Source organism: Xenopus tropicalis, chromosome 4, assembly GCF_000004195.4.
Source record: "Xenopus tropicalis strain Nigerian chromosome 4, UCB_Xtro_10.0, whole genome shotgun sequence".
Classification (NCBI taxonomy): domain Eukaryota; kingdom Metazoa; phylum Chordata; class Amphibia; order Anura; family Pipidae; genus Xenopus; species Xenopus tropicalis.
In genome coordinates this window covers 73,413,651-73,426,260 of record NC_030680.2, presented here as the reverse complement: position 1 = coordinate 73,426,260, position 12,610 = coordinate 73,413,651, and the positions used below count along the sequence as shown (strand labels likewise).

General features: G+C 35.9%; 1 protein-coding gene across 2 annotated transcripts in view; it reads left to right on the top strand.

The window, feature by feature from the left end:
• itfg1 (integrin alpha FG-GAP repeat containing 1) overlaps window positions 1-12,610 on the top strand; it is a 109,305-nt gene that overhangs the window by 44,068 nt on the left and 52,627 nt on the right. For both annotated transcript variants that reach the window (XM_012961169.3, XM_012961170.3), the window contains exon 10: window positions 3,630-3,790. In XM_012961169.3, the coding sequence (XP_012816623.1) occupies window positions 3,630-3,790 (161 nt within the window). The remainder of the gene's footprint in view (window positions 1-3,629; window positions 3,791-12,610) is intronic.

Here is a 12,610-nt window from a genome sequence, read left to right as displayed (position 1 = left end):
ATTTATGTTTTTAGTTGTAATATTGGTGTGTAGGCAGCAATCTCAGTGCATTGTGCCAGAGTCTGAGCTTTCAGAAAGAGCCAGCGCTACACATTAGAACTGCTTTCAGGTAACCTATTGTTTTTCCTACTCCCAAGCTTGGATTTCTTACTAGTGAGTGCTATTCTGATATCTACTAGGAGCTGCTATCTTACTCTATTAACTCATGTGTTTAAAAAAAAAAAAAATGTTTTCCTAAGACAGTGTTCCATATATATTCTTATTTTTATTTCCTGCATAGGTTCTGAGACACGGGTCTTATATAATTAGAACATTGGACATATCATAGAATCTGTCTTTTATGGCGGCTTCAATAAAATGAGCATTTTAGATACTTGCCTGCCTTTCTTTCTGCCTTATTTCATATTAGTTAAATGAATGTATTAATAGGCTATTTTTCATAATGTTACAGTGATTGCTTTAAGTATGAAATTATCGTAGAAATTATTGCTATCATATTGGCAAAGGTTTAGCCAGTAATAATTTAAATATGCAAGCAATTAAGCTCTGCTTTATTACTTAACCTTTTATATGCTGGAAAAATTTTCTGCTAAAATAGCTCTAGTCTTCTTTCCCAGTCTTCTTTCCCAGTCTTCTTGTCCTTGGTAATCTGAAGTGATCTGTTTAGGCATCTGTGTCTAACCCTCAGGTAGATTTAAAGCGGGAAAACACCTAACAATAAAAACTGCATACTGCCCCTATGATGTGGGCCTGGATTTCTAATAGTCCTGACTGAAATTTCACTGAGCATTTTCATGATTTATGTGTGTTTTGCATCACTTTATAATAGTATTCTATAAAAGAGCCATAAATATTTTGTAAATATCCTGCTGCTTAGTGATGTCATTAGAAATAATTGGTGCTAAACAAAGTAAGCTTCATCAGAAAGGTCTATGTAAATGCAGCCATAAGCACTCACAGAAAAGCTGCCCTGATTCCTCTATCAAAAGAAACACATGATTTCTTGTCTCCTTTTTTGTACACATGTTCTTCTGTATCAGACTTCATTCCCAGGGCTCACAGTCTGCAGAGCTCTCTCCCCCCCCCCCATAAGAATTCACTCCCTCTCCCATTAGAATATGTGATCTATACTTCCAACAGCTAGAGCTGCAGCAGGAAGCTACAGAAGACCTAGCTAAAATGGCAGCTGCTATCTAAACTAAGAGAGCTTCTAGGGCTATTTACTCAAGTATGGTAAAGCTTTCTGCAGAATAAATATAGCATTCTAGGTGGCACTAATGTGGATAATCGATTGGCAGTAAAATGCCAAAATGACTTTCCTTCTCCTTTAATAATGTAATTTGTGTCACATGATTCACTGAAACTTATGTATTTTAGTAAATAATGTACCTTTTGTTCCAAAATTTGCAATTTGGCCCTTTGCCTTTATATGTCATAGGACTCCTCAGTGGCTTCTAATATCCTTATATTTTACAAATGGGGGATACATTATTCACCAAATTAAACCAAGTGTGGGGCTTACAATGAATTAATAAATGAGTTTGTTGTTGAGAATTGTTGAGTTTAATGTTGAATTCATTAAAGCTAAACAATTATAAACTATGCACATTGCTTGGGCCCTTAGGTTCTCTGTAATATGTAGAGCACCATTATTTAAGGTTGCTAAAATACTATTATTACAGAGGAAAAGGAAATCAATGAAAAATAAAGAATTATATAAACAACGTGAATATGCTTAATGTTGTAATTTGTGTATCGTGTGTTCGTGTGTGTGTGTGTATATATATATATATATATATATATTTTGTGTATATATATATAATATATATCTTATGGTACGATAGCTTATCCTGAAATCCTAAGCATTCTGGATAATAGATTCTATACCTGTATACTATAATTTAGTGAATGATGTACCCCCCCGCCTTGTAAAATATAGGTATATGATAAGTCACTGAGGAGTTTCATGACCATATAAAGCATGTGGCCGAAGGTGACCTCTAATATCCTCATATTTCACAACAGGGGATTCATTATTATTCTGCACAAGTTTCAGTGAGTTGTGTGACATACATTACACCACTAAGCACCTATTATAACTCATGAGATCAATAAGCTCTGTTTATAAGGATATAATTTACAGGATATTGGATATTTATGGCTTCTGTGTATTATATGTATATTACAGACCAGAACTCAAACTGCTGCATAGCTGCAATGCTGTTTCCTACCCATGTCTAAATCTTCAGCATTCAGTTCAGTGGGTAGTATAACTTTTATTCCACACAAATGCAGAATATTGCTTTGGTTATTCTCCAAAAGTTAACAGCCAGCAGTAAAATTGTTATGTAAGTACCACATATTTTTGGCACTGGCTATGAGGATCCTTTTACCCAGACTTAAATATTTATTCAGTGTTCCTCACCTTTCATTCAGGCAAAAAGTTAACAGTGAGTATTAAACATTTGTGAAATAAGTACTCAAAGGAATTGAGTGTTTCAGAATTGGATTTCTTCAGGGCGCAGAATTGTTCTTTAAATTGTTCTCTTGTAGTACAAAAGCAGATTTCTTTCTGTAAATGTTCTCTCATAGTACAAAAGCAGATTTCTTTTACTTGCTCTGTAAAGATTTGGTGGCAAGACCTTTGTGTTAAGAGCCTTCAGACAATAGCTGCTGTTTTCCCTCATTGTTCAAATGATTTGTAGGACTGCAATTTCTCAGCATTTAACAAGTTATTTGCTGACTGTGAACACACTTTTAATCCATTCTTAAACTTTTTTTTGTCATGTAATGACTTTTTTCCACAAAGGTAATTTTGGAGCTAGTTTATCTTAGATACTAGTCATCAAAATATGTTACATTATTGTTAGTGTAGTTGCAGCTGCTAATGCAAATAAGCAAATTCTTTAAAAAGTGACAGTATGCTATAGTATGCAGAAGTATCTTCAGCAGACAATAAATTCAGTAATTCAGTCATTGCATTATTCTTCACAATATTATACTAGTAGGAGCAGTCATACGGTACCATTTGTAATGTCCTAGCATCTGCAGTGTCCTTTATGTTGTCATTATATAATTCAGCAGTATGTTCTTGGAAACCTTTCCCATCAGGGGAACCAACTTCTTATTACACTGCTGTCTAACTCTGTGATGCCAAAATATGAAGTATCTGACATATAGTATGTCCCATGAAGCCGATGCAATTTAATGAGAAAAACTTATCTCGCTGTTTATCACATAAAAACTGTAGTGAAGTCTATTGGCAAAACTGAAGTAGGCGATCCAATCAAATTTATTTTATTTGTTACAGTTTGTTTTTTTTTTTTGTGTTCTCCTTATATATTTTTATTGATTTTTGCATCAGTCCATATGACCAGCCAGTTTGATGTATGTCTAACCTGACTGATACAAACCAGTTTATTCAATCTGAGTTCATTAATATTCACTGTGGGTGTACTCTCGTGATTGACAATAATATGATGTATTTAGTGTGGGAGAATGGTATGATGTCAGCAGTGTGGGGTTTGCCACCTATTATGTGAGTGTGTGTGTGTGTGTGTGTGTGTTTGTGCATGTTTACATATTTTCACGATAGATTCCATACAATTATATTACTGTTCTTTTTCCAGTGGGTTCCGGTACTGCAAAATTTCAGCAATATGAACACAGTTTGGGGTTTTGTCCCTTCAGCTTATAAGTCTCTGTCAATACCAATTACACTTCACATTGGCGATTACAATATGGATGGATACCCAGATGCTCTTGCCATACTTAAAGATACCTCAGGAAGGTATGTATTTTTTTAAATTTGCTTTAATCTATACATCTTTTTTTTAGTTTATGGCAAGTGTTTCTTGAGATTTAGTAAATTTTATTAAGTTTCATTTTGTATGTCTGATTATTTCCTGCATATGTGTCCTTACATCTCTTACGCTGCCTCTCACAGAGCAGAGACTGTGTTTACTCTTTTGGATTTTCTACATATATAGATAGTTGAACGATATCTTGCTTTTGATAAAAGCAAGATCCTAACTAAGATAATTATATCTTAGTTAGGATCAAGTTTTTGCTTGTTTTTGCTATTACAGAGAAAAAGGAAATCATTTTTAAAAATTAGAATTATTTGCTTATAATGGAGTCTATAGGAGCCTTCCCATAATTTGGAACTTTCTGGATAACGGGTTTCCAGATAACTAATTCCATACCTGTATTGTTTTTGAATGCTATTTTATACATCTAGTTTTTAGGCGTATACTGTCCCTTTAAGTTAATGGTACATGGTTATTTAATTTTGTCAGTCATCATTGAAAACTATCTCATATGCCTTTGTTTAGATGGCATCACCCTGTGTATGTTGTCATTGGCAGATTTTTACATTTGTGACCCCACTAATCTGAAGACTTTTGAAAGGCCTGTATCATCAGGTCATTGCATTTATCAGCTCCTTTTAATTTGTTTGCTCAGCTGTCAAGGTTAATCTACTGGTCTTAAGGGCTCTGGCACACGGGGGAGATTAGTCGCCCGCGACAAAACTCCCTGTTCGCTGGCGACTAATCTCACCGAGTTGCCATAACCTGCCATCCCACCGGCGAAAATGTAAGTCGCTGGTGGGATGGCACACACGGCGGCGCGATTTTGGGAAATCGCCGAAAAAGCCTTACATTTTCGCCGGTGGGATGGCAGGTGATGGCAACTCGGGGAGATTAGTCGCGGGCGACTAATCTCCCCATGTGCCAGAGCCCTAAAGGAACAGTAACACCAAAAAATGAAAGCTTTAAAGTAATGAAAATATAATGCACTGTTGCCCTGCACTGGTAAAACTGGTGTGTTTGCTACAATAACACTACTATAATTGATATAATAAGCTGCTGTGTAGCCAAGGGGGCAGCCATGCAAGCTGGAAAAAAGGAGAAAAGGCACAGGTTACATAGCAGATAACAGATAAGTTCTGTAGAATTCAATAGTGATAATAATCTGTTAACTGCTATGTGCCTGTGCCTTTTCTCCTTTGAATGGCTGCCTCCATAGCTACATAGCAGCTTATTTATATAAATTATAGTAGACTTTCTGAAGTAAACACACAACTTTTACCAGTGCAGGGCAGCAGCACATTATATTTTATGTCTTTTATACACTTTCATTTTTTGGTGTTACTGTTCCTTTAAGGTGGCCATACACGGACAGATTCCGCAACTTATCGCCCAATGTATAGGGCCTTTATACAGACCTGCCTGACTGATATCTGGACAAAACTCATCCAAGATGTTGATCGGGCAGGTTTAAAAATTATGTCATGGCAAGGAGCTCATTGATGTGGCCTTTGCCCCCATGGCCTGAATCCCATTGATGTTATCCGATATAGCCCACTTTAAGGTGGCCATTTCGGGGAAAGATCCACTCATTTGTGAGGTGAGGTGTATGGCAAGTTTTACACTGAAATATAACGATTAATTTTACACTGTGTGAACATCGAGTAACTGCACATATGCACTGCATATGCATTTTTGATTGTAAGCCATCTTGTTTGTCACTGATCTATCTTATACATAACATGAAAGCGAATCCCTATACTGCCACACCTTTAACAATGTTCATTTGCAGCCTATTTGTGTATTTAAGGTGGGGGGCTCATATGAAAATAATATAACTCCTTGTGAAAATAATAGAATATTTCTTATATAAAGAGCCACAGCTAGGCATAATAACAATTTTATTGGTTACAAAAAGCCTTTAAACAGACAAAAGCTTCATAAAACCACTTAAAAATTAGAACCCAGCACCATAGCCTCTACCAGTACCCCAGTACTCCAAGTACATAGTATTAAATGACATTAGTCTAAAGTGGCTTACTCAAAGGGGTTGTCCACCTTTGAGTTAACTTTTAATATGATGTAGACAGTAATGTACTGAGACAATTTGCAATTGGTCTTCATTTTTTATTGTTTTTAGTTGTCTAATTATTTTAGTTTTTGTTTGGCAGCTCTCCAGCTTGGAGTTTCATTAGCTATTTGGTTGCTAGGATCCAAATTACCTTAGCAACCAGGGAGTGGTTTCTATGAAAGACTAATATATGAATAGGAGAGGGACTGAATAGAAAAATAATTAATATAAAGTAACAATAAAACTGTAGCCTCACAGAGCAATAGGTTTTTGGCTGCCAGGGTCATTGACCCCCATTTAAAAGCTGCAAAAAGTTAAAAGAAGGCAAATAATTTACAAACTATGAAATCTCTCCTACTGTGGACGAATGTATGTTATAATAATGTATAGCAAGTATTATTCTTTATTGGGGATGAATCAGACATCTGCACTTTTAGAAAAAACTAACAATGTTGTTTTAATCATTTTAATAAAAATAGTTAATGGAATATTGTTTCCCTGAAACCTAGAAACCATTCATCAGCAGCCTGTCTGCACTGATGTGGCTCCTTTACATGAGTGCCCACAAATGTTTATCTCTCTGAAATACCCAGATGGTTTTGAATGTTCTTATAATCCCTATGTAATCTCCTTTGTGATAAGACTGATGGCCTTCAAACTTGTTCCTTCTAATCCCACTTATCTGTTATATTAGTAAAGTAATTGTCACTGACCACTCAGATAAATGATGCAGAACCCGGAAAAAGAGATTTGTAAAACAGAAAATAAAGCTCTATATAATCTCACACAGGGTTTGAGTAGCAAATACATTCTGAGTTGGTTGGTTGGTATTTTTGGTAAATTGTTTATGAAAGAGGTTTTAAAATGGTGTCAGATATATTAAATGAGTTGCAGTTATATATAATAAATCCTATTTATATTGATAATCTATTATCTAGGAAAAAAAAGTACATTCTGTGCTTGTCTTTTACTGAAAAATGTCAGATTATGCTCAGTATATTGCAACCTTCATGACAAAAAAAGAGGGCACTTAATCATAGGGTAAAAAATGTTTAAAACCACACAATATTTAAAGATAAAAGCACCAATCAGAGTGCACAGTTAAATATCCAATTACAAAATACAGCTTATTCATCAATTAGAACATCTTTTACAAAACATAGTGAATACAATTTTATTCATAATCCATCCATTATTAATATGGAAAGGTCAAAACATTTCTGCACATACATTGGTCAGTAATGTGCATAGTATGAGCATGTTTGTATGTATATTTGTGCATTCAATGCTGGCACAGTTTCTGTTTTAGTGTATGTCTGTGGTAAAGTGTCTTAAATTGTCATTGGAATAACAAAGGATCCAAATATACTTAAAACGAGAGGTTAAAATAGTGTCTTGCACACACTGGTTTACTACATTGCAAGGGCCTATACTGCTTTTCATCCCTCGGTCATTTATTCTTGAATGTGAAAACCTTAAGTATCTCCCTGTCTTAAATAATTCTTCAGAAGCAGTAATTATTTTTTTTCTCTCATCCCTGGCACTGAAAAATGAGTTTTGCCAGCCAATTGTGTCTGTAGCTGTAATTATTTCATCAGAATGTCACAGCCAATTTGTAGTACAATATAATAAGCCCATTATTGTTTGTTACGCCTCACACTTCCCACCCCTTTATGGGGGCTGACAACTGCCGAAGAAGAGTTATATTTCTCATAAGAGGGGTCATACCATGAATACGTAGATGTATTTTTCAGCTTAGTTTGAAAGTTAGAAGATTGGACCATATAAAGCTGTCATTGAGACAATGAGTGTGCTGATTTGCTGGTTTCTCTGCTTCTTCTGTGCTTTGTTCAGGTTTACCAAGGGGTACTTAAAAGCTACAGAAATATTGTGTAGTTCCCTGGATCTTCTTTTGTTTTTATCGATCCAGAGTATCCCGGCAGGCACACAAATAATGCTACTACCATCATGGAATCTTTAAAGTTTTCTGCTCAGGATCCTATCGGACTGAAATGTTTGCCTTAGTTTAAAAGGATTGATAAATGCATTGAGGGCTGTGTCCTTGTGCTCTCTGAGCAATGCAAGCTTTACTTATATTTTGAAAGTAAGAAGAAAACACCAGCTGTGTTTTTCATCTCCATTTCCCACTGTTTGTTTCAAATCTGAAACACAGAGAAGGCTTCATTTAGCAAGCAGTGGCAGAACATGTAGCGTGAAAAGCTTTTAGGGCCACTAACAACAGAATTTCAGAGGCCTAAAACTTACATCTTTTGATGCATCTAAATCTGTAATTGTTTCCTTAAGTTGTTTTTCTGAAGGATGCATGTTTTCCCACAAATAGACACTGAAATGTATGCACAGAATTATGAACATATACATTTCTCTTTGTAACTGCCATTTGTAGATATATAGATATATCCATAGCATTTCAACTACATTGCATTTATTTGCCCTGACAAAGCATTTAAACGAATACTATACCTCAGAATGAGTACTTAACCAGCAGATAGTGTGTATCATATTATGTGGCCTATTAAAGAATCTTACTACTCTGGAATATATATATATATATATATATATATATATATATCAACATCTAATGTTAGATGTTGATTTAATAAACACCTTTTGCTTCACATAAGACCTGTTAGTGCGGGACATTTCCATTTGCTACTATTCCTATACTTTTTGGGACTGCACCCAGGCATGGCTATTGCTCTATGACGTGAGTGCCTGTCTACAAGCTGAATATATATATATATATATATATATGGTTAAGTCTTGCCATACTGGTGCTCCCTTGGAGATCACCTAACAGGAAATATTGTAGCTCTAATTGTAACAGAAGCATTGTGGGAGGAAAAGACAGAACTTCCATTAATTGACTGATGTGATCCAACATGTTTGTGTGCCCTTGGTTTGCATGTGTGCGAGTCGTATGATCCAAGTGGGCGGCCCTTTGTACTTAAAATGGCAATTTTCCCTTTATGATTACCCAGTGGCACATACTACTTTAAAAAAAAAAAAAAAGTATGTTTTTATGAAAATTATTTATTTACATAAAGCAGGGTTTTACATATGAGCTGTTTTATGTAATTTATGTATGTATTTTTATAGAGTTGCAGAGAGATCCTTCAAGCTTTGTGTAAAGACTTAAATGAAGTTCTTGCATTCTTCCACAGGAAGTGGTCATAACCGTATACATCTCATTCCCAGCTATTTCATTTGTCTCCATTAAACCACTCATATTGGATCCTGTGGTGTGGCCCTCCTGCTACTAGCAATGACTCCCTTTATCCCTAGAAGATAAAGCAAATTGTGATTTAAAAGCAACCGGTAGAGGGTGACCTCCTGTTGCACTTTTTATAACTAGGTGGCCTTCCAGCTGTCAGAGAACAACTAACCAGCTTTAAATAGAAGCAGTTGTAGTTGTGTGCCAGATGGAGAGCCACCTGCTCACATGGAGGATCATGCCTTCTTCTTGTTATCCAATGGCATGTATTAGAACTGCCCTGCACATTTTTTTTTTAACTAATTTTGGAGAAAACTCCATTCCAATTATGCTAACAACTGCACTTCAGCTTTTTTTCACATGTATAATCATATTCGACTAATTGAAAAACCAAGATATATGTCTCCTTTAAAGGTTTAATATAGATTCAAGAATAAAATTTTTTTTATTGCATTATACACAACATGAAATTTAAGGGAAATGTCTTTAATAGTTGTCCTTTGTACTAAATAAACATTGCCCTTGCTAGCAGCAGCCAGCCAGCCAGCCATTCTCATTTTTTCTTTCTCAGATCGTGCAAGAGAGTTGACAAACATATCTTTAGGCATTATAACATGTCAGTTAATCCCATGTTATGGCAGACATTAAGCAGTAAATTGAAAATTTTCTGTAAGTAGGTGATTATCTGTTTACATCCTACTGCATTATTATAGAAAGGACAACAGGACATGCCCATTATTCATTTGTAAGTGTGAAGACACATGGAGCTAATAGTAGCAGCTACTTGTCACGGCTGCAAAAATAGGCAATAGCTCCAGTAAAGGAAACAATCCTTAAAGGAACAGTAACACCAAAAAATGAAAGTGTTTTAAAGTAATTAAAATATAATGTACAGTTGCCCTGCGCTGGTAAAACTGGTAAGTTTGCAACAGAAACACTACTATAGTTGATATAAATAAGCTGCTATGTCAACACGGGGGCAGCCATCGAAGCTGGGAAAAAGGAGAAAAGGCACAGGCACATAGCAGATAACAGATAAGCTTTGTAGAATATAATGGGGTTTTATCTGTTATCTGCAAAGTAACCTGTGCCTTTTCTCCTGTAAATGGCTGCCCCCGTGGCTACACAGAAGCTTCATTTATATAAACTATAGTAGTCTTTCTGAGGCAAACACACCAGTTGTACCAGTACAGGACAGCATTACATTATATAGTAATTACTTTTATACACTTTCATTTTTTGGTGTTACTGTCCCTTTAATAACCATTTTCAGTAAGGTGCTACATAATATATATATATATATATATATATATTGCCTAAATAAAGTGTGATTTTAGAAAACACTGTGAGGCTAATTTGTTTACGCCCTGGACAGGCAGTCATGCCCCTTAGTGTATATTTAGTAAGCACTTTTGTATGGGAGTATTTCTGATTTCTGCACTGGTGGGCACAACACAGCCCTGTCCTTATCACCTTTTGGCTGAGGCCTGTAATTTTGCACTTTGCAGCCTGCCCTGCCATCTGTGAAAGTAAATTTGGGAATGTTTCTGAGACAGGTATAAGTATGTTTGAGCCTCAGACTGCTACCTGCTCTTTACCATAGCTCAGTACTATTGTTTATTCAGTCTTGTGGCTATGTGCTTTTTATTGCCTCCTTTAATTATAAAACCTAGAGGAGGTCCTTGCTTCAGACTGAGAACTTGTAATTGGTAATGTGGGCGCTTTGCCTTGATTGCACCAGATCTCATAACACCCGCATTGAATTTGCTATTTTATTGCTTTTCGCTGTTGGCTTAGCTAGTGTTCCTTATGCAGCAGGTAAAATTTATTAGCAGGAGCAAATTTTTTCTGCTTGGCCAAGTCATATACTTTTTATAGATTGTTTACCCATTTCTGTGTCTACACAGACCCTTTAGTGTAAAAACAAAAAAAAACAAAAAACAGAAATATAAACATTTATATAATTGGCTTGTTACTGCATGTATTTTCTTGCTTCTACAATTTTTATGATAATTTATCCAGTGGAGTGAGAGTGTACATTTGATAAACTTGTTTGGATAATCCCCCTGCTTAATGGACTTTTGCTTAAATGTGTACTTCTAATTAGCTACCTCACAAGGACTAACAATAGAGTAGCTTGAGTTTTCCTGATTAGCTCAAGAAATAACCAAAACCATAGAGTTTTCATGATTAATACAATAAGTAAAAAATATGTTTAGCACAATCCCTGTTTATTGAACTCATGCTCAACAAAGAGGTATACTGTCCTTTTAAATGGTACATAATAGTGCACACATTTCAGGTGTAAGGCTCACTTTAAATTAGCCGAGTCAAACAGTGATCTCTGTCTTCCTGCAGAAAATATATATGGAATTATATGTTAATTGCTATATATATATATAGCAGTGTGGTTAAATTAATTTAGAGCTTATTGGAACATCTAATGCTATTGCTCTCAGCCAGTACCTTAATGTAGTTGACCACATCAACTCGCATCATCCTGTTAATCATCTCTCTATGCTAGATTCCTGTTAATCTGTCAGTACATTAGCATTTATTTTTCACCAAAAGTTTATCATGCCCTTTTATATCCTAAAACATGTTACACATCTCTGAGCAACTCATGTGCTGAGTTGTTTGTGGAATAAGACTTTTGGCATACAGTGGAGGAAATAATTATTTGACCCCTCACTGATTTTGTAAGTTTGTCCAATGACAAAGAAATGAAAAGTCTCAGAACAGTATCATTTCAATGGTAGGTTTATTTTAACAGTGGCAGATAGCACATCAAAAGGAAAATCGAAAAAATAACTTTAAATAAAAGATAGCAACTGATTTGCATTTCATTGAGTGAAATAAGTTTTTGAACCCCTACCAACCATTAAGAGTTCTGGCTCCCACAGAGTGGTTAGACACTTCTACTCAATTAGTCAACCTCATTAAGGACACCTGTCTTAACTAGTCACCTGTATAAAAGACACCTGTTCACAGAATCAATCAATCAAGCAGACTCCAAACTCTCCAACATGGGAAAGACCAAAGAGCTGTCCAAGGATGTCAGAGACAAAATTGTAGACCTGCACAAGGCTGGAATGGGCTACAAAACCATTAGCAAGAAGCTGGGAGAGAAGGTGACAACTGTTGGTGCGATTGTTCGAAAATGGAAGGAGCACAAAATGACCATCAATCGTCCTCGCTCTGGGGCTCCACGCAAGATCTCACCTCGTGGGGTGTCAATGATTCTGAGAAAGGTGAAAAAGCATCCTAGAACTACACGGGAGGAGTTAGTTAATGACCTCAAATTAGCAGGGACCACAGTCACCAAGAAAACCATTGGAAACACATTACACCGCAATGGATTAAAATCCTGCAGAGCTCGCAAGGTCCCCCTGCTCAAGAAGGCACATGTGCAGGCCCGTCTGAAGTTTGCCAATGAACACCTGAATGATTCTGTGAGTGACTGGGAGAAGGTGCTGTGGTCTGATGAGACCAAAATAG